Below are 23,408 nucleotides of genomic sequence, written 5' to 3' on the forward strand. Positions count from 1 at the left end.
AACCTTCAGGATACCAGCGCAGATCCTTAGCCTCAGAGCCACTGACAAAACCACACACATGCACACGCACACACACACTCAAATTCACAAATCGTGGGTCGCACACACTACTGATTAAGTGTATCTGTCAGAGGCGATCATTTTTTTCACCCCATAAAACGTTAGTTCATCAAAGAAAGAAAACAGCGCAGTGATTTCTATTATTCCTTATTGGCAGCATTTCATTTAAAGATGATTCACGTCAAGAAGACGAAAGACTCTCTTATTTTGACAGGACGATCTTTTTTTTAGGCGTAAGCACTATAAATCTGTTCAGACAGGCCAGTTTACATATTCTCTTCCTGTATCAGCACGTTCATGTGCGAGTGCTTACGCCTAAAAAAAAAAAATAAAAAAAAACATCCCGACTCTTTCTCCTTCTTGAAGTGAATCATCTTTAAATGAAATGCTGCCAATAAGGAATAATAGAAATTACCGCGCTGCTTTCTGTCTTTGATGAACTAACATTTTATGGGGTGAAAAAAATGATCGCCCTTGACAGATACACTTAATCAGTAGTGTGTGCGACCCACAATTTGTGAGTTTGAGTGTGTGTCTGTGTGCGTGTGCATGCGTGTGGTTTTGTCAGTTTTAAACAGTTAAACACCCGTTATTTGTGAAGAAGTTATATTCTGATCATTCTGATCCCTGATAAACATTCAGAAGTAACAGCGCTATTCCAGTGTTTTACTCCATAACATCCTTTCAGCAAACAGGACTAATGTCCTTGCTGAAACAGATCGCCCTTTATTGAAATGCTGTCAATACGGAATAACAGAAATCACCGGGCGGTTTTCGGTCAATGATAAACCAGCGTCTCTTGATGATCGCCCCTGACACATACACTTAATCAGCAGTGTGTGTGACCCATGATTTCTGAGTTTGATTGTGTGTGTGCGGGCGTGCGTGTGTACGTGTGCATGTGTGTGGTTTTGTCAGTTTTACTATAAAAACAGTTAAACGCCCGTTATTTGTGAAGTAGGGATATTCTGATCCCTGATCATTGATAAACATTCAGAAGAAACAGCGCTATACCAGTGTTTTCCTCTATAACATCCTTTCAGCAAACAGGACTAATGTCCTTGATGAAACAGATTGCCCTTTAATGAAATGCTGCCAAAACGGAATAAAAGAAATCACTGGGCAGCTTTCGGTCAATGATAAACCAGCGTCTCAAGAAGTGAAAAAAATGGAATGTTGCAATCAATGCTTTCCGGTAACTCGGCTTTTAAGAAGAATCTGTCATGGGAGGGACAAGAGGGAGTGAGTGAGGTGGGTACAATGAGCGGGGCAAGGAGGCGGGTATCTGTACGAGTGTTTTAAATAATGAAAGGAAAAAAAAATTGCTTGGAAATCGAGGACCCCCAACCAAGATGGCTTACGAAACAAAACGCGACAGACAAGCATATGCTACTTCTATAAAATATGCACAATAATGACAAACAGTGTGGAAGCAATGATGAAGCGAAAGGGAGATGCTAAACTTGGGTGGCCGCGTTGTGCCTGCCCGTAAATCCCAACCAATGTATATATCTGAACGGATCTATCTGAACCAATATATATATCTGAACCGATATACAGTGCATCCGGAAAGTATTCACAGCGCACTTTTTCACTTCACTTTCTTCACATTTTGTTATGTTACAGCCTTATTCCAAAATGGATTAAATTCATTTTTTTACTCAGAATTCTACACACAACACTCCATAATGACAACGTGAAAAAAGTTTGAGATTTTTGCAAATTTATTAAAAATAAAAAAATTGAGAAAGCACATGTACATAAGCATTCACAGCCTTTGCCATGAAGCTCAAAATTGAGCTCAGGTGCATCCTGTTTCCCCTGATCATCCTTGAGATGTTTCTGCAGCTTAAATGGAGTCCACCTGTGGTAAATTCAGTTGATTGGACATGATTTAGAAAGGCACACACCTGTCTATATAAGGTCCCACAGTTGACAGTTCATGTCAGAGCACAAACCAAGCATGAAGTCAAAGGAATTGTCTGTAGACCTCCGAGACAGGATTGTCCCGAGGCATAAATCTGGGGAAGGTTACAGAAAAATTTCTGCTGCTTTGAAGGTACCAATGAGCACAGTGGCCTCCATCATCCATAAGTGGATGAAGTTCGAAACCACCAGGACTCTTCCTGGAGCTGGCCGGCCATCTAAACTGAGCGATCGGGGGAGAAGGGCCTTAGTCAGGGAGATGACCAAGAACCCGATGGTCACTCTGTCAGAGCTCCAGAGGTCCTATGTGGAGAGAGGAGAACCTTCCAGAAGGACAACCATCTCTGCAGCAATCCACCAATCAGGCCTGTATGGTAGAGTGGCCAGACGGAAGCCACTCCTTAGTAAAAGCCACATGGCAGCCCGCCTGGAGTTTGCCAAAAGGCACCTGAAGGACTCTCAGACCATGAGAAAGAAAATTCTCTGGTCTGATGAGACAAAGATTGAACTCTTTGATGTGAATGCCAGGTGTCACGTTTGGAGGAAACCAGGCACCGTTCAACACCAGGCTAATACCATCCCTACAGTGAAGCATGGTGGTGGCAGCATCATGCTGTGGGGATGTTTTTCAGTGGCAGGGACTGGGAGACTATTCAGGATAAAGGGAAAGATGACTGCAGCAATGTACAGAGACATCCTGGATGAAAACCTGCTCCAGAGCGCTCTTGACCTCAGACTGGGGCAACGGTTCATCTTTCAGCATGACAACGACCCTAAGCAAACAGCCAAGATATCAAAGGAGTGGCTTCAGGACAACTCTGTGAATGTCCTTGAGTGGCCCAGCCAGAGCCCAGACTTGAATCCGATTGAACATCTCTGGAGAGATCTTAAAATGGCTTCCCATCCAACCTGATGGAGCTTGAGAGGTGCTGCAAAGAGGAATGGGCAAAACTGGCCAAGGATAGGTGTGCCAAGCTTGTGGCATCATATTCAAAAAGACTTGAGGCTGTAATTGCTGCCAAAGGTGCATTGACAAAGTATTGAGCAAAGGCTGTGAATACTTATGTACATGTGATTTCTCAGTTTTTTTTATTTTTAATAAATTTACAAAAACCTTAAGTAAACGTTTTTCACGTTGTCATTATGGGGTGTTGTGTGTAGAATTCTGAGGAAAAAAATTAATTTAATCCATTTTGGAATAAGGCTGTAACATAACAAAATGTGGAAAAAGTGATGCGCTGTGAATACTTTACGGATGCACTGTATACAGCTAAACCAATCTATTTAAACCAATATATATATCCTAACCAATGTATATATTTGAACAGATGTATTCAAACCAATGTATATATATCAGAACGGATCTATGCAAACCAATTTATATATATCTCAACCAATGCATCTAAACCAATGTATATATCTGACCGGATGTATTCAAACCGATGTATATATCTCAACCAATGTATCCCAACCAATTTATATATCTGAACCGATCTATATATCGGAACGGATGTATTAAAACCAATGTATATATTCAAACCAATGTATCCGAACCGATATATATATATCTGAACCAATGTATATATTTATGAACCAATCTTTTTTTCCTGAACTGCCCCTCATAGCCAGACCTTTAAAATATATTGAGTCACTGCGATGAGGAATATGCCATGCTTGTGTTGCCTATGCAAGAAATAGATGAAGGCAGGAACCATTAATACATTTGTATGTCAGAATTTAAGTTTGATGATTTGCTTCACTGCATCAAACCATTCATCAAACATTAAAGCATGTATATTGATCCTATAGGATCTGCAAAGCGGCTTGCTGTCACATGTTGATAGTAAACAGAGACTCAGACGTCACATTCCAACTTGAAAACACTGTGTCTCCTGATTATTTGGTGGAACTGCAACTCGCACACGTGCCGCACTAATTTATGACTATGTGCTCAGAGGACGTGTCACATGAACACTGGGAACACACGACAGCCATGATGCGTGCACATACGCGTTCTTAACGTTAAGTATAAACCAGCATTAAGTAGTCAGCAGATGTCCTGTAAACAACCAGAATGTACTGCTGCTATATGCACAGAAATTTCAAGGGTGGTGGCTTAATTGAAAGGTATAAGAAGAACCACAATATAATACTGTACTTATATTTTATATAAGTCATTTGGGTGTAAACGAACAAACCAACCAGAGTAAGATGTATGCATTGTACACTGTATGTAAATTCAATAGTTTGGTAAAATTAAAGTCTCTTCTTTGTTTCTCTGATCATTCGGACCACGCTGAAACAGACTGCTTTTAAAGACTACTCCCTCTAAGGCATTTCGCAGAGGACCAAGTAAAAGATACAATGAACAGATTACTGATTTGTTCTATTAGAAGAGAAGTTTCATTCTTTAACGAAGATGTTAAATTTATAGCACAGTTTTTAAGGTGGGGTGTTCAGAACCCAGGAGGAGGAGCACGGAGCAGATCAGAATCTCAAAAGATGTGAAGCCTACAGGGTAATTATGGTGCGTCCAAAGTAGAACTAACTTGTTCCCATCTGCAATGGACTCCTCTCCGGAGGATGCAATTATCTGACCTGAAATGGTAGGAGGAGGTATGTTTATTTGTTCTTCTGGGGGTAAGGCGCTGGGTTAGATCCAAGCCTTTAGGAGCGTTTTGTGTGTAGAGATAAGGTTAGTTTTTAGTGTAGTTAGGTTAAGAGCAGAGTAAAAAGATTTATGTGACTGCCTTTTGCCTCCTAGAGAGAGCATACATCATCTTGGGGATTTGCTGTGACATATCAGAGATTGCTGGTGAGTAAAGAATAGTGCCAAGGTCGCTCCTCGTTGTGTAGTGGATTATTTTGGGTTGTAATCTGGAGGAAGTAACCCACTATTTTCTGGGGGAATTGCCCAAATCCTACTCTGGGTTTGGCAAAAGGTCTCAGAAGAGAGTAATGCTATAAAATAGCTAAGTGAAAGTCCTATTAAGGAAAGGAACTGGTCATTAACATTGGGTTAGGGTTAATTCTTGGAGACTTCTTTTCAAGTAACTCTTTGGAGACTTCCTGTCTCAGTAACGAGTTTAAAACAAAACAAAACATACTCTTGGGACTCCTGGAGTCAGGTTCGAGTTGTTTAAGTGGAGGACACTTTAAGTGTATACATAACGTCTCGAGACAGACAAGCCTCATTTCGAGTTATATGCGTTAAGAGGCTGCAAACCACGCATTGGTGAAGCCCACAGGTAGGATAGAGTTAAAGGCAGAATAAGATGATTGAATAATAGAACTAGTAAGAAAAAGAACAGGGCTAAGATTAAAAGGTAAGATTTTTTGCCAATGAGTATAGATCTGTAAGGTTTGTTTTCTCTGTAAGTAAACTGATGTCTTAATTCGTAACGATTTGAAAGAAAATAAATGGAGTAACTATTGTGCATGAGAGATTGCATGTGAAAATTAGGGTCAGAGGGCTGGTTAAGTCTAAGGCTTATAATAAATATGTAGAACAGAAGACAGGTCTTAAATTTCTGAAACAGAATAATGTTCAGAAGGTTTAGGAATGTAATGTAAAGAAGGTTTAGGAAGTGAAGATGTACAGAGGAAGGTGTCTTTCTTATGACTGGTGTTTTCAATGGCAACAGTAAGTGTTCTGTACATGAGAGCAAGTGATGATAAAGTAGGAAGTATGGCGAGAAGGAAGATACTATTAACACAATGTAATGAGGGAGACTGGTTAAAATAAACACTTTTTAAATACTTGGATTTAAGTGCACTGTGAAGCTGCACATGCAAGGATAGTGCTGCGAGAAAGCTAAAAGAAATAGACAGATGTGTGAATTTCGTTGTTTTACATAAACTGATCATTCAAGAATTTGCTGAAAAAAGGAGGGGTAGTCAAGCTAAAGTTAGAAAATGGGATTTATTAGAAAATGGAGTGAACCGTAACAAAACTGATAATGTCATTTCTCAATGTAGTCTCCACCCTTTTCAATGCACTTGCACCACCCTGCATAAAGTGCCTGGATTCTAGCAGAATAAAAGGTTTTGTCTTGTCCTCGCAACCACTTGTGCACCCAAGTTATTGTTGAACACTACATGCTGAGAGGTACTACAGGCACTAGTGCAAGTTACTGTGACTTGCTGTAGACCAATGTGAAGCCTGCTATTCAATCCAAGTGGTGGGGACTGCTGACTCAAGGAGTCCTTTTGCTGCAAGACAATGCCCATCCACACACTGCTAAGAACACCAAGGCTTGTCTGGAGAAACCGAAGTTTGAGGTATTGCCACATCCTCCTTATTCACCAGATTTGGCACCATGTGATTTCCACCTTTTTTGGACCGCTAAAAAACATTTTGGTGGTCGTCGATTCATGATAGATGATGACATGAAGAAAGTGGTGCACAAGTGGTTTCGAGGACAAAACCTTTTATTCTTCTGAAATCCAGGTACATCCAAGCATGTGAAGCAAGTGCATTGACAAGGGTGGGGAGTACATTGAGAAAGTTTTTTAAGGTTTGTTCCATTTTCTAATATATCCCTTTTTCTAACTTTAGCTTGACTCCCCCTCATAACTTGCATACTTTAAATGTGAAATAGAACAAAATGTTGATGTTTGAATGACTACATACCTGATGGAAAGTTTAGTTTTATTTCCTATAATTTGATAATCTAATGAAACATTCCGGCCACTTGTTAATTTCTAAAGCCTAAGGCAAAAATGTTAATATCATTAGTAATAAATAATGGCTGAAAGAAACATTGCTGGAATATGTATAAACAGATTGTTTAAGTTTTAAGATGATATAGATGTGTTTCAAGATAATTCCTACTGATCTAAACTTTTAAAATCATTTAAAGGACATTATAAGGGAAAGGATAAAATATATTGCTATCCTTAGACCAAATGAAATATGAATGTCTTTTGTAAATTATTAAAATTCTAAGACTACACATATTTGAACAATATTCTAATTAGAGCAATTGGGAAAAGGAAAGTAGAGCTTAATGGTTTTAGTTTATTTTGATCTCATCTCTACAAATAATTAGGAATTTACCAGTCCAGACTGTGTTTTTTCTTTTTTGCTTTTTCCTTGCTATGCTGACTGATTTTCTCTGGAGGACGCGGATGTTATATTACCATACATTATGAAAAGGGGGGCGAGAATGCCTTCCAAGGTTCCAGTTCAAGACTGGAATAAAATTTCAACAGTAACCTGCACAGAATACGACTCTTTAACTAACATCCTCCACACCACTCCTTTCTCTTTTATTATTTTTGTTTGCCACTCCTGGACATATTTGTGATTTCTGTAGGAGAGTTATGACATTTGACTCTGTAATATTAATGGGGTTGGTTTCAGAGTTTTCACTCGACAAATATCCTCTCACTCCACATTCCCTCTAAGGGAAAAAGGCTCATATTTAGTTTACAAAGTTATTTTCATAACAGCAAAGGTTACGTGCCAATAGTTTGAATATTTTAAGACAAATTAACATAAAGATTGACTTTATTTTATTTTGTGATGATTTACTTGTTATGATGAATATGCTTTTAATTGAGTGGAGTCCACAACAATGGCCAAACTAGATACAACTATAGCGAAAAATTTTTATTGAGGGACCTATTTTTGAACATAATGGATATAATGAATGAAAACTTGTGCATTGTGCTTACCAACTGCAGAATTCATTTTTGGCCATTAAAAACAAATTGACCAAGAGTCAAGCAGAGACTGGATAACATCTGTTTTACCGCTAGTGTTGCTTTTGATAAGGAGTACTCCCAACGAAACAGGCCTAACAACTCAGGAGATGTTATTTTTTTTATTTTATTAATTTTCATTGTAATCATTCCATACAAACAGATCAATTTATAACCCAACAAATTTGAAGACTAATCAAACCCCACCCCTGAGAAGGAGAGCTTAGCTAAAGGAAAATTGCTTAAGGCTTGTTAATAAGGCAACATTAAACAAAAGAAAGGGAGAAGTAAATATCTATGTAAATAAGAGATGGAGAAGGGAGTTAAATGCAATAATAGTTTCTCTTATTCTAAAATAATATTGATTAAATCCTGCCATGTTTTGAAAAAATTTTGTACAGATCCTCTAACTGAAAATTTGATTTTTTCCAATTTCAAATAATATAAAACATCGGTTTCCCACTGACTTATAAGAGGAGAATTAGGATTCTTCCAATTTAACAAAATAAGTCTGCGTGCCAAAAGTGTAGTGAATGCAATCACAGTTTGCTTGTCCTTCTCCAATTCAAGTCCATCTGGAAGAACACCGAACACAGCTGTTAATGGGTTAGGAGGGATTGTGATACCAAGGCTGTCTGAGAGACACATTATTTTGGAATCCAAAATTAACTTTCAAAAATTACAAATGAAGTATTGAAATAACGAATAACATGGAACAAACTTTTACGTCTTTGCAGATAAAAGATGTTTTTCCAAAAACATCGTAGATGACAGCACTTGAATTTGAAACCAGAGACTCAGCTGCAACAAAGGTCTGGAAACAAATGAATCATCCAACTCCAACAAAAAATAAGCCATACCAGAGAGGGGATCAGGCCGTGGACCAGTTGACTTCTGGACAACGTACTCCATTTCCAATCCAAGGCATCACAGGTTCCTGCTGCTAACAACTCAACTGTGCTGGTGACCACTGACGCTGAAAGATTATCATGAGTCCAGAATCGTTGAGGGCATGTGGTAAAGTGGGGTCCGCAGCTGAGAAAGGTGGACATTTTTATAAATAAATAACTGTAATTGGGGCCGAGGTAGACAAGGGCAGTTCCAATGTGCAATGCGGGAGCGGACAGCCCCACACTTAGTGCACAGGTGCAGGATCTCTCATGACCCAAATTGGCATCGGGAACTACTGACTGCTGCAGCAGTTGCATGCCACCACTTTAAAAGAAAAGCGTGAGTGTTAGGAGAAAAAGACAGAATGGAGGATGGATAAGAAAACAGACTGGCCAGTGATCTAAAAAAAGGAAAAGGAAGACAGAGAGGCAGAGATGGAGAAGGAGAGCGCCCGAGATGAATGGAGTGAGGCAGGTGGTCGGGAGTGGGCTTCACAGCTGTGAGAGCCAGAGGCTGTCAAATGAGCTCTCCTACTGAGCACTTTCTTGGGAGTAGGAGTGGCCCAATTGACGACATTTTTCCATAAGGGCCGAAGGTGAGAAGTTGTCCTGCATATGCAGAGGGAAGGGTGGCAGGGAGTGAAGCCCCAATATGAAGCAGGCACTCTCCTCCTTCTGCAAGGTCCGGACAGAATAAGGGGAGGAGGCTTCAGGGTTAAAGGGAAGCACAGGGGCTCACTGTTTTCTGGACTGCCTCTTGTTTTTAATGTACTCATTTTTAATGGATTATTTATTGAACTGTTTTTAACCTCCATCAGCACCTTTCATTTTTGGATTATTTATGTATTGAATATTTTAGAGCAACTGCACTTTTGGGGGCGGCACGGTGGCGCAGTGGTAGCGCTGCTGCCTCGCAGTAAGGAGACCTGGGTTCGCTTCCCGGGTCCTCCCTGCATAGAGTTTGCATGTTCTCCCCATGTCTGCATGGGTTTCCTCTGGGTGCTCTGGTTTCCTCCCACAGTCCAAAGACATGCAGGTTAGGTTGATTGGTGATTCTAAATTGGCCCTAGTGTGTGCTTGGTGTGTGGGTGTGTCCTGCGGTGGGTTGGCGCCCTGCCCGGGATTGGTTCATGCCTTGCGCCCTGTGTTGGCTGGGATTGGCTCCAGCAGACCCCCGTGACCATGTGTTTGGATTCAGCCGGTTGGAAAATGGATGGATGGATGCACTTTTGGGACACTTTGATTTTTTAATTGTTTTTAATAAAACACCTTTTCACTATCCCCTTTGCTTTGTGTGTTTGTCTTCATCTGCCAAGCTCATCCCAGTCATGACTATCGACAGTAACCAGGTTTCCATCCAAGGAGTTTTTGCGAAAAAATATTTAGCGCTTCAAATTTTTTTACCGATATAGCTGATGGAAATGCTAATTATCGATAAAATGTTGTACATGTCGACATTATATTTTTCCGTTTAACTTTAGCGCATAAATTCCATATCGATACTTCAGATGTCGCAAAAACTACATTGGAAACACTTTTTGTCGGAAAAAAGGGCTTTAACGCAAATAAATGTGTCACATTTTCATCCCGTGTATGAACGGTATGCAATTTCATTGGCCTCCGCTACAGTCGGAAGTCTGATATAACGGCGCATTAATTTTTCTTTAATAGCGGTGCACACAGCATATACACATCGATGAACGGTAGTTTTACTAACCCCGAAAGTTTCTCCAACTACTCTATACTCGGCGCAGGTTGCCAGCTTGTAAAGGGCGATGGCAATCCGCTTTTGGTTTGGAACCGGTGGTCGGTGGCAACCTGTGATGGGCGCAACATCAGCACTAATGAATCCACACAACATCTCAAACGTCGGCCGTGTCATTCTAAAATTTTGCTACCAGAGATTTTCTGTGAAGTGTCTCTCCACCACCTCCTCCCAGAAGGTCTTATTCTGTCGTCTCTCCCATACCTGTGGGTTTCGTCACACTGGGGTACTTTCTTCAAGCTCTAGGGCTATCAGACAAGCAACTGCTTCATTCTGCTGTCGTCTTCGGATATTATGTACAATTCCAATTATTTGTGAAACTGAAATAACAGTAAGCTGGCAAATTTCAAAAAACTGTCTGAATAATGGGGCGGCACGGTGGCGCAGTGGGTAGCGCTGCTGCCTCGCAGTTGGGAGACCTGGGGACCCGGGTTCGCTTCCCGGGTCCTGCCTGCGTGGAGTTTGCATGTTCTCCCCGTGTCTGCGTGGGTTTCCTCCGGGCGCTCCGGTTTCCTCCCACAGTCCAAAGACATGCAGGTTAGGTGGATTGGCGATTCTGAATTGGCCCTAGTGTGTGCTTGGTGTGTGGGTGTGTTTGTGTGTGTCCTGCGGTGGGTTGGCACCCTGCCCAGGATTGGTTCCCTGCCTTGTGCCCTGTGTTGGTTGGGATTGGCTCCAGCGGACCCCCGTGACCCTGTGTTCGGATTCAGCGGGTTGGAAACTGGATGGATGGATGGATGTCTGAATAATCTCTCCATTTCTTTGTTTCTTTGTTTAGTGGAGGGGGTGTAACGTGGAAAACAAAAGGTAGACAATTTGCGACATACACAAAATTATGTATGGAAACGGCTCAAGGGCAGATTTTTTTCGCGATACAACAAAACTTATGCGACAGTTCGTTTTGGGGGGGGGGGGGGGGGGGGGGGGGGGGTGACGTCATCACACACACCATTTTATCGATAAAAAGCCAGTTGGATGGAAACAGGCTGGAGACAGCAAATTTCGCACATTTTTTTTCCCGTATATTCTGTTTGTCGATAACAAAACGTCGCAAAAAACTGGATGGAAACTTAGATACTGTCTGGTTCAAGAGGCCCCTGAGGTCAACAGGGACAGTGGAGAAGACCTGCACTGAGACCATGTTACTGTTGTGGCCTTTTGTTAGTTGTTACCACACTAAAGCTAAATGCTGTCTCTTCCATGGCACAATATTTAAGATCATGACAGAAACTGTGGTTTTAGATATTGACACCACAAACATTCAACAGACATATCATCCACTCTAAGTATGTTATGTCATGCTGGAGTAGGGTGAGCTCTTCTATGTAATCATGCAGTTTCAATATTCTCATTGTCCTGGCTAGACTGTGCCTATTTGTAGCTGTTCGCTTTGTGCTTCTGCAGGGGTGCAGACATGGATGCTCAGAACATCCCTTTTTCATTTTATGGAGGAAACATGGTGTACATGTAGCTTTGGAAATGTAGTTCATTCCAATGGTGACTGAAATGTTTTGCAATGCAATAATTGCAAATTATATTATATTAATTGCAAATGATATTATAAATTATTATGCAATGCAATAATTTTCCCTGTTGTTTACAAGAGGTTCCTTTTTCAAGTTAAATCTTTGAACTACTAACTTTAACAAAAAACACTAGCAGGAGCTTACAAAACATTATATTCATTTTATAATTTTGCCTTTTTTTAACTGTTTTTTTTTTTTTTTAACCCTAACCCTTCGTGAATTTCTTAATTTCCATGGCACTCCCATAGATTCCACTGCACTGATCCCTATAATGATACACATACTGATACACTTTTGCTCCTTTTTATTTTCACCTGTACTAGCAAAAATTCACATGTGCAACCACCTTAGCCGTTTCCTATACTGGCAATGTAAGCAGGCTACTAATCTCTTACTTTTTACATGCAAAATCAGGCATAATCTTTAGCCTGATACCTCAGGCAAGGGCACTGTAGTCTCAAGATTGTTCTGGGCTACATTTGAATAAGCATACACAGTGGCAGTATAGGTAGGGAACATGAAGACACTACCTGCTAGGAAAGAGGCAGCATGAGGGCATCTGTGAGGCTACTGAAGGATTTGTCCTTTGGCCATCATGAAACACAGAGTGCCACTGATCCTCCTGTCACTGGAGGGCATAATTTTACTGTTGAAATGTTTTTTGCTTGCAGAATGCCCGATAATTGCAGATTAGCCAGCGGTAGCAGAGGTACAAGGAGGACAGGCGATCACATCAATAATCTTTGAGGGTGTTGAAAGACAAGCAAGACAGGTGAACAGAAACAGTAGCAGATATTCCTGTCAGTTATAAACTGTGTGATTAAAAACAGAATACATTCATACGAAATTACATGTTATTATGCATGAGTTATTAAGCATAACACATGACTGTAGAAATATAAGCATAAGAAAATTGACAAACGAGGGGGCACCATCAAGCTCATTGTTAATATCTATGCTGATTGACTGTACATCCCTTTCTAGATATGTGACTGAATATGAAAACATAAAGAGGGAACACACCACATGAGGTGCTTTTAAAGTCTTAAAGAATTATTGTAAAAATTGATTAAATCTTCAATGCTGCTAGAAATCTGTTGGTTTTTTTCTCTTATCTGATAACATATGACTATAGCATTTTTTCCTTTATATACTGCATATTATTCACACTCAACATACTGGCTAGCTAACTATTATACGTTTAATGTTCACCATAAGTAAATTCTTTTTTTGCTCCATTTTTATTCAGAAGGTTTTTTCCTTTAGCTCAAAATTTTAAATGACGTGAGTGAAAAGAGCAGTAACACCTTGCTTTTTTGGGTTCAATCATGAGATAAAACTTACTTTACAAATTTGGTATTTTTCTTCACAGTTATAATATTTTTAAAAGGATCATATGTTCTTGAGGAACTAGCTTCTACAAAAGACAGTATTTAGAATCAGCTTCCAAAAACAGCACTTTTACTTCAGGGGATACTTAATCACTCTTCAGGAGATTATGATTGTTTTTTTGTTTATTACATTGAAATCATTAACGGCACTGATTTATTAGAAATACATATACATATATTAATTAGCCGTCCAGTAGATTTTCACACACAATTAATACAATATGTTACCATAAATTCCAAATGTGTGTCTAGCTGACCCTTTCAAATGAAATGATGCAAAATTCAGCACAAACTGAAAGAATGAAGAAAAATATCACGATAAATAATCATTATACCTTTAATATTTCACAGAAAGAAAAGCTAATCTGTGTTTACGCATATGTATAAGTCTGTCAGCATTAAAAAAAAAAAAATTCAAATTCATTTATAACTTGGTGGTCATGAGCAAGACAAGTCATCTGACTGTTTAATTATTATATGCAGTATATCAAACAGAAAAATAAAAACATTTTATGAAAACTGATTAAGAAAAAATGCAAAATGAAGGAAGGTGATCAGTGATTGGCACTTGTACTACTGTAAGAAAGTGGTTCTTTCAGAAATATTTATTACAATAAAAAAATATTTTTTGCAAACCCAAAACGGTCCATAATTACATACATACAATTATATGCATGCTCTAAAAAATGATCTAGGAAATATTTTGATTACTGGTGATTATCACCTTGTTCCTTGATTTCTGCAGTCTAAGAATTGCAGGAGCTTCATATACTGAAGACAAGCTAAGAACAAGGACTGCAGAAAAAGTACCATGAAACTAGTTCACTTCATCACTGTCTCTTGCATTATGTGAACTGCTTATCTGAACTTCTCTTTCCTCTGAGGTCACCATGGATGGATCAATGGCTGCATATCTTGTGCCATGAAATTGACGCAAATGAATCTAAGACAACAAAGAAAAAGTAAAGCCAGTGTAGCAGGAAAAAAGGCACAAAGTTTGAATAGGTAAGAAAATTAAAAACAAATATTTTTTCCCCATCATGTAATTTACAAAAAAAAATAATGCACTCAATAAAAAAATTAAACTAACCAAATGATTAAAAATTATCAAATTTAAAAGAATTATCTGTGCTTGATCAGAAAGAGGGGTTAAAAATATATTTAATAAAAACAATCAATGATTAATATTTTGTGTAGTTCAAGGTCCAACATACTAAAAATAAAGGCTTACATATAAATATTTTAGATTTACAGATAAGCTGCATTCTTACTTGAATATACAGATTTACTTCGGCACTTCTGCAAAGATATGGAAAATTTCCTCCTGTTTTCAAGTGGGCTCGCCTGGCATTTGGATACAGCTTATACATTTCTTCTTTAGCTTCTGAGGAAAGTGCACTCTGATCAAATACCTAAAGTATAAACATTCTACTTAATATATTACATAAACCATTGTACTGTTTATTAGGATTCTACACAATGGATAGATGGGGAACGTCCATTATTATTCTTAAGAAGATAAAAATCACAAACTCACTTAACCTGCATTCAAAGTTGTGAAAAGGCTGACTCCATACAAGTACAATTTTGCACAATACTGGACATGGTGGCCAGTCCATCACAAGGCTTACTCTTGAAAAACATCTACACTGATACAGATTCAATTTAAAACTGCTATTCAAACCATTGTGTATATCTTTTAGATGTGGAGGGAAACCAGAGTACCCAGGCAAAAATCCAAACAGAAAAATGTACAAACTGTGTCCAGGATTCAAACACAAGATGCTGAATCTGTGAGGACCAAGCACAAATCACTGCACCACCACAGAAAAAAATCATGGTGTTCCAACATTTGATCACTTTCTAGAACAGTTAATTCTAAATTTTATCACTATACATGCACAAATTACACAGTTTAGTTAAGCAATAAATCATCATGCTCGTGGTTCACAGCAACATACTCATTTTTAACTGCTACACTTCTGTTTCTAAATGTATTACACAGAATCTTGAAAGTATTTTCAACAGCATCTTTCTCTTTAGAAGTTTTTTTTCTTTTTCTGTGCTTTTTAGCTGCACATGAACAATTAAAAATGTTGTTCAGCTTTTCACCTGGTTTATCATGCAGTATGGATGGGGGAGTACAGCATGTGGTGGATGAACTTAAGGTAATAAAAACCAGTGTCATAACCACAATTACTAAGACGTCAGCACATTTCCCTAGAGTGAAGGAATTAAACCTAAAACAAGGTTGTTTGATAAATCAGTTGCACTATGTTCAAGCATTCATGCTATTAGCAGATGGAGAGCAAAAAGCATTCATCCAAAAGGAGGGGGATATTTAAGTACAGTGCATGCTCCCAACCTAAGTGGCCGCACTAGGCTTGGCAGAAAGAAATAAAAGCAGGGTGATCTACCCAAGTATAGGAAGCCAGCTGAAGTTAAATAACCACGGTGGTTCCCTTAAATTTATGTTTAATTTCTTAATTTAAAAAGTGTGGAGCCTCTTAAGTGACATGGGAGGATGAAAAAGTGTGATGGGAAAAAAAAAATTCATGGGAAAGGGAAAAATAATAATAAATACTTGTGTGTTTTCTCATAAAAGTACTTCCAGTCTAACTTTGGGTGCTTGACATTTGAATATATTATGAGAAGACGTACCAGAAACCTACATGACAAGTAAAATTAAACACTGCATGTGAACACAGCAACACAGAACCTCATCTGTAAGGTAAAATGAAGTTAATGTCATGGCTTGGGAATACATAGACACTTCCCTCAGTTATACTGACAATGTATTTTAAATGATGAACCCAAAAACATAGTGAGCACACAACCATGCATTTCTTCAAGAAGAAAAAAAAAAAAAAGTATAAACATTTGTAAAGTAGGCAAATGAATCTGTTCTGAAGATGGGTCACAATTTGTGTATATGTACTGTATACACATATTCACACTACCAGTCAAAAGTTTTATAACACCTCCATTTTTCCAATTTTTATTGAAATCTAAGCAGTTCAAGTCTAGCGACTAACCTAAAATGGTACAAAGGTAAGCAATAAAACTCCAGAGGTTAAAAAAGTGTAGGTTACCAAAAACTGAAATAATGTAATTTACAAAATAATACAAAAATGCTTTTTTTTTCTCAGAAAACATGTATTAACAACTTACAGCTTTTCTGCAGCAAAGGAAGTTAATTAAACATTGAAAGTTGATGCATACAGTTCCTATAGGTTTCTAAGCTTCTGTTGATCACTTACAAACCTTCTGTCTGTTTAAAAGTTGTGTTGGAACAAATTGTGCTGCTATACCTTCTGAAGTATTATTTGGACAATACTACACTGTATATTGATATCAAAATGGTGGGAAAAAAACTACCAAAGCAAGACAGACCATTATAACCCTTTAAAGGTGTCAGAAAGTACAGGTTCTTACACCATCGAAAAGAACCTAAATACCATAGGAAACTCTGAGAAAAACAGGTTTGGTATACCCAAAGCCACAACAGAATTAGAAGACAGACTTCGAGAATTAACAGCTTGTATGACAGGCACCTCAACAGCATTAAGCATAGCTTGACACATATGTTGTATCCTTATCTCCAATTGTATATTTGTTCTGTGCTTTAATATCAGAGTATATTGGATCCTAGCAGAAATGAGCCTTTTTATTATTTTGCAGTTTTACCAATGGCTTTCTTTTTGCAACTCAACCTGTCAAACTTGCAGCTCAAACTCTTCTCCTCACAGTTGAAAATGATGCTAGCTTACTTTGACCGGTGCTCTGTGAGGTGCATATCATTCAAGCAGTTGACTCTGATTGTGTTATGGCTTTGGGTCTGCCAGACGTTCCACTCTACTTGGACCCCATCTCTATCTTTCTGCTCTCACTTGGCCATTGTTATAATGAATAGTGTTTCTCATATAAAGTTTGTTAGTTCAATGCTTCCCCTATTTCCATCTATCGATTATTAGAAAGGTCGGAGCCATTTCTCTCAATTTGTTTGGACTGGCAGGAGACCTTGTGTTAAGTATTCATGTTTCTCCTATGGGACACCCTTTATCTCTTTCAGGCCTGAGTCATTTTTTTCTAAAACTAGTTCTTGGATGTTATTTCAAGTTCTGGTACCAGGTAGGAAAGCCTTTAGGTTCCATTCCCTTTTGGCACTTACATACTTCTTATTTTCTTAAAGAAGCTTTGTGTATTGGTGTACATCTCATTTCTTTTCCACATTGGACCCGTTTAGGTATTAACACATTCGGGGGATGTTTTTGATGGCTCGGGACACCAGAAATTCCAGGCACCATGGACAAGTTCTTTATCAATTCCTCTTTTTCTTTTACCTTCAACCGAGGACAATTTAGGTCTTGTGATGTGTCACTTTCTTTCCCTATTCCTCCTCATCCACATTTTGTCTTTGGTTATACTTTCTCATCACATAAAAAACAGTTATCACTCTATTTGCTGCACTGTGCAACTTCCTAAAAGCTGTCACCATTTAACTCAATGTGGCAACTGCTTTCCTATTCTCTATTGCTTTGTTTTGGAACACCATCTCATAAAAAGAAATTACTCTGTTCTCCAGAAACTTCACTTATTAACATAGTCAGTTTAATTTTGTCCATCTCTTGTATCTTACCCTATTAGTTTAGCATCTCAAATTCTTTACCTTTTATCCTCTTTGTCCAAATTCATCTCTCATCTAATATATTCATTCACCTGGGCCTTTCCACGCTCTCTCTTATAGTCCAATCCAGCAGAGGCTGTTCTCTCTTGGTACCATTGCTGCCAACTATTATTGGCCTCTTGTTGGAATACCCATTTTTCTTTTCTGCTGAATCTTAGAAATCTTTCTATGCCCTAATTCTACTTCAGCATCAAGAATTAACAAAGAGTTTGACACCAACATCAGGGAACAGCTTTATGAGTGATTGGGTATGTGGTGGCTACTGATGCTCCTTGTTCCCTTTTTTATTTTGGTCCGACTGTGGACTGCTATCCTTTTCGATTATTCATGCAGGCTACATTTAATCAATTTCTACATTACAGTATTGTATATTATTGTTCCTCAAAGATTTGGGGTGGTGGGGTTGTTTTTATCTTGTACTGTCACACAATCTATTACTTGATATATTTCATTTATTCTCTTCAATAAAATGTTGGTCACAAAAAAACAGGTTGCAACATAAATATTAAAGGGCACAATATATTCCTGTCACATGTGCTGGTTGTTTAACATGAAAGCTGAGCAAAAAAAGGCAAACGGGATAAGTTAAAATGTAACTGGGAAATCCAAAAAGTAACTTATCGTAAGTACCGTAGAAGAATTGAATTTTTAAAAAGAATTTAAAGAAATAGACTGATCATTTACATACAAAATTAAATAAAAAAACAAACCCTGTTGGCTACTTCTGTATTGATACAATACGAAACACTAATAGGGAAATAACACATATTAAATGGCACCATCATATGAAGAAAAAAAGTCTGATTAACATTTTGGTTTAATGCAAGTCAACAATCACAGGATTGTGTTTGAGAGTCACGGATCTATACACTATAATATTGAAAACAATTATATTGTCTTACATCCATTATGGTAACAGCAACATCCTTAATCTTGTGAGGTTCCACATAGGAATTCTGGCAATTCAGAGTTAGTCGAGAAGCAAGTTCACTTTGACACAAGCTCTCCAGCTGTTTAAGGAAAATAAAAGTCTGATTTAAAAAATATATGACAAAATAAAGGAAGACTCTTGTTATAGACTGCAGATTTAAATGTATTCTTTTTGGACAACAAAGACTAGTATTGCAATATTTTAGTTGATATGAGTTTAAACATAAGTTTTGTTATTCCAATACTTGTGTTTGAAGAATACTCATGTTTTATCATAGTAAAACCATGGCCAACAGTAGAGCATAATGACTGTAATGCAACTGGCTCAAATCAACCACTGACCCATAGTCTGTCCATGAATAATTTATTTTATCTGTTAGTGATCAAGCTGTACAGGGTAAGGGAGTTCTATTTGTAAAGCAGCCTTTGTATAAATATTATTAAAAGGCACTTGAAATTTTCAATTGGCTCTTCCATCAAAGGCTGCAATAATAATGGAGATGAGTCGGAGTATACTGTAGGAGGCTAGTGGAGGGCTTTGTCTTGCCATGCAGGGAGAACCACCTGCAACTCAACATCAGCATGACAAAACAGCTGGTTGCAGACATCCAAAAAGCCTCTTTGGCTAGTCAACTTTCAGAGGGATGCAGAGTTATAAGTACCTGGGGGTTCACATAAACAGCAAACTGGACTGGTCTGACAATACAGTGGCACTGTACAAGAAAGGACCAGAGCAGACTATACTTACTATGGGGACTCAGGTCTTTTGATCTGTGCAGCAAGCTCCTAGAAATGTTGTATTGGTCCATAGCAGCTAACAAATTAATCTACGCTGTGGTCTCCTGGGGAAGCAACTTGACTTCAAAAGATGCAAAATACCTGAACAAATTTATCAGGAAAGGCTGCTCCATCTCCAGGCTAACCGTGGGCATACTGGAAGCTGTTGTGGAAAAGAGGATGATGGCAAAATTGGATACCATCATGAAAAATCCCCTCCACCCCCTTCAGGAGGCACTCTCTTGGAGCACTTTTAACCACATACTCATTCCTTCACATGTAAGAAAGGACCTCAGGGATCTTTTCTGCCCACTGCTACCAGGCTAAAATGCTTCTTTCTGACACCCCAAACTAAATGCTTAAACTGTTTAAGTTCATTTTGCAATTTCTGCGATCGATCGATAGACAGATACTATTATTTGTTCTGTTTTAGCTTCTTACATTTCTGCTGCTGTAGTCTTGTAAATTTCCCCTAGGGACTAATAAAGTTTACCTAATCTAATCTAAAATATAGTCTAGAACAATTTAAATGAAATATCGTCTGATTTTGTCATGCTTAATTTCAGGAATGGTGAAGGACTCGTTTGTGATTTTTAGCTACAAAAAACTATGCACTTTTATTATGAAAATATTATACTGAAACTCTTCAAAAAAATCATATACAAGAACAGTACCTTATCAATCTATTAATATGTTATGCAAAAAGATGTGAGAAACAACTAGTACTCACAAATAATGGTAACTGACACATTTCACGCCATTTGTACTTGTATGCTTTCTGTTCCTTTAAAACTTCATTTGTCAATCAGCCATATAATTTAAGTAAACAATATAATGAGGATGGAAAACCCAGAGCACCAGATGCAAACCTAGGCAGACAAACTCCACACAGACAATGACTAGCCAAGGGATTTTAAACCAGGACAAAAAATACAAGGCAGAAGAGGTAACTATTGTGCCATCTTTCCTCTGATGAAAATATATATACAAGTTTGATAATACAAACATTTTCATACTGCAAAAATCTTTTTGATAAACTATATTTAATATTGATAATGTTTTAATACAAAATTGTGTAAAAGGCTATGCCAGTCTTATATATAAATTTATAAAGCACTATGCTTAGTGCTAAAACAAAAGATACAAATTTACAAACATGATCACATTGTCTTGATCCCAACACTGAGCAACCAATCTATACTGTAAAACCTAGATTTATGAAATTGAATAGAAATTCAAAATAAACTTCAACTGTAAAAAAAAATATTAAAACTGCAGAGAAATCACTGATGAGTCCTCCAATGCAATCAATGTAAAGCATACATTCTCCCATCATAGGGAAGGTACACATATACAGAAAGAAGGGTGGGCAGATTTACTCATCAAAATCTTTATTAAATATTAAAATTAGAAATTTGCATGGGGAGGAGCAACATGAATTTTCAAAAAGTGGGGATATTTATTATGTATTCACCAACAATAAATTTCTCTAGTCTTACACACCTTTTTGGCAGGTGGGCGGGGACATTAAAAGAATAGGATTGGTAAGTAACGAATAACAGATTCATTCTGTATTTGTATATCAAGCAACTACTATAGTATATACTAGTCATAGCAATTAGTATATTTTATACAAACACCAATGTGCCCAAGATGAGAAATGTTTTTGTAGGGCTAGAATAATCCATATTTCTGAATGTTGTGTGGACAGGAAATCTAAAGGGGTTATAGTTATATAGTACAAAAAAACAAATTACAAAGAAAAAAAATGAACTCTGCAAGTAAGAGCTTGTATTCTCCTTTTGTAGATACCTTTTAATATAAAGAACTCCAAATATTCCCTTACAGACCTTTACGTTTAAACATAATTATTATCTTAAATGGTTGAGTATGAAACCAGAACCTTAGCCCATACTATTTGCCTATTAACAACAAAGGTTTTTATTAAATGCTGTTAATTTTTACAATTTTTTTTTGTTTTTTTGTGTATCTCCGATTTAACTGGGGATGTCAAAGTGACAGATTAAACTTCAAGAAAAAAATGGATTAGGCAGACAGTACTGAAAATAACACTCTTATAATATTAAAAGAAAAACCACTGGCTGATTTTAAAGCACATGAAATGAACTGTCTCTAAAGGTTACCAAAATTCAAAGCAGATAAAGCAAGTATTTTTCTTTTTTTTCCCCCTACAGTAATCTGTGCCTTACCCGGTCAACCATAAAGTCAATTGCATCTGCCATTTTTGGATCCACTGGACCAGATGCAAAGTTCCCTAGAACTATCTTCTTAAGCATGAAGGCAGGCATTAGCCAAAAACTAAAAATAGGAACAAAAAATATTAAATTAATAACACATTATATAGTTTTAATTGCAAAAGATAAATGATGCTTTATCACCACTTCTTACCAGGTAAAATTAAGCCAAGCAATCAAACTGATTAATTGATTAAAAATGTAACATTCTCTTAAATAAATTCAGAGTCATATGGGAAGCAGAGCCTATCATGGGAGCACTGGATGCAAGGAAGGAAACAGTACTAGATGGGGCATCAGTGTTTGATGAGTTGCATCACTTTGTGATTTTGTACCACTTGCGCACAATTCCACATTCACACATTTAGAATTGCAAATTTACAGAACATGGAGGAAAACACAGACACAAAAAAATTTTACAAACTCAACACAAATAATGACCTGGCATATGATTTAAATGCAACTTGTTAAATCCACAAATTGGCAACACTAGGCACTACACTACTATGCATTCAAAACATAAAAAAATCTAATTAGGACTTATAATATACAGTAAAAACAGGATTCAGACCAATTTTAATATCCTCCATTTCAAGGAGGTGAAACATTTTTGCAGATAGACAGAAACAGTACAACTAGACATCTTTTAAAATATCAGAGTCCCAAAAATAAAGTGCTTTGGCGAAAATATTCATCTCCTCCTGATTTAAAACAGATTATTGGGGGGGTTAGTGCCATTTGATTTATACAACATGCCTACTACTTTGAAGGTGCAAAATATTTTTTATTGTGACACTCCAATAATTAAGACAAAAAACATAAATCATGAGTGTGTATTTATCCCCCAAAGCCAATATTTTGAAGAGACACCTTTTGCTGCAATTATAGCTGCAAGTATCTTTGGGAATGTCTATTAGCTTAGCACAGCTAGCTCACTGGGATTTTCACACATTCCTCAAGGCAAAACTGCCCCAACTCCTTCAAGATAAATGGGTTGTGTTGGTATACAGCAATCTTGAAATTATGCAACAGATTTTCAATTGGATTGAGGTCTGAGGCTTGACTAGGCCATTCCAAGATATTTAAATGTTTTCTTTAAAACCACACAAGTGAGGCTTTTGCAGTATGTTCAGGGTCATTGCCCTTCTGTACAGTAAACTTTCGTCCTAGTCTCAAATCTCTGACAGACTGAAACAAGCTTTCCTCAAGAACTGCCATGTATTTAGAGCCATCCACCTCACCATCAATCCTGACCAGTTTTCCTGTCCCTGCTGATGAAAAACACCCCCACAGTAGGATGCTGTCGCCATCACCACCATGCTTCACTGTGTTCTTGTGGGGATGGGAAATGTTGGGTTTGTGCCACAAACAGAATATTCTAAAATGTTATTGATTAAGTCCCACCATATAATAATTCATAAATTGTAGAGATGCTACCTGAATCATCCAGACTAACAAATAATTCTCCTGGAAAAGAACAAGGTGGAAGGTGAGG

The 23,408-nt window shown here is 37.7% G+C and overlaps 1 protein-coding gene across 8 annotated transcripts in view; it reads right to left on the reverse strand.

The window, feature by feature from the left end:
• Positions 1–13,369: 13,369 nt before the first annotated feature.
• spg21 (SPG21 abhydrolase domain containing, maspardin) overlaps positions 13,370–23,408 on the reverse strand; it is a 146,558-nt gene continuing 136,519 nt past the window's right edge. For 6 of the 8 annotated variants that reach the window (XM_051920250.1, XM_051920249.1, XM_051920248.1 and 3 more), the window contains 4 exons: positions 21,869–21,977; positions 18,854–18,961; positions 14,536–14,676; positions 13,370–14,207 (listed from right to left, as the gene is read on the reverse strand). In XM_051920250.1, coding sequence (XP_051776210.1) covers positions 14,082–14,207; positions 14,536–14,676; positions 18,854–18,961; positions 21,869–21,977 — 484 coding nt within the window. In that variant the 3' untranslated portion in view covers positions 13,370–14,081. The remainder of the gene's footprint in view (positions 14,208–14,535; positions 14,677–18,853; positions 18,962–21,868; positions 21,978–23,408) is intronic. The other 2 variants (XR_007933713.1, XM_051920246.1) reach the window with 2 other exon arrangements.

This window comes from Erpetoichthys calabaricus, chromosome 17 (genome assembly GCF_900747795.2).
Source record: "Erpetoichthys calabaricus chromosome 17, fErpCal1.3, whole genome shotgun sequence".
NCBI classification, from domain to species: Eukaryota; Metazoa; Chordata; class Cladistia; order Polypteriformes; family Polypteridae; genus Erpetoichthys; species Erpetoichthys calabaricus.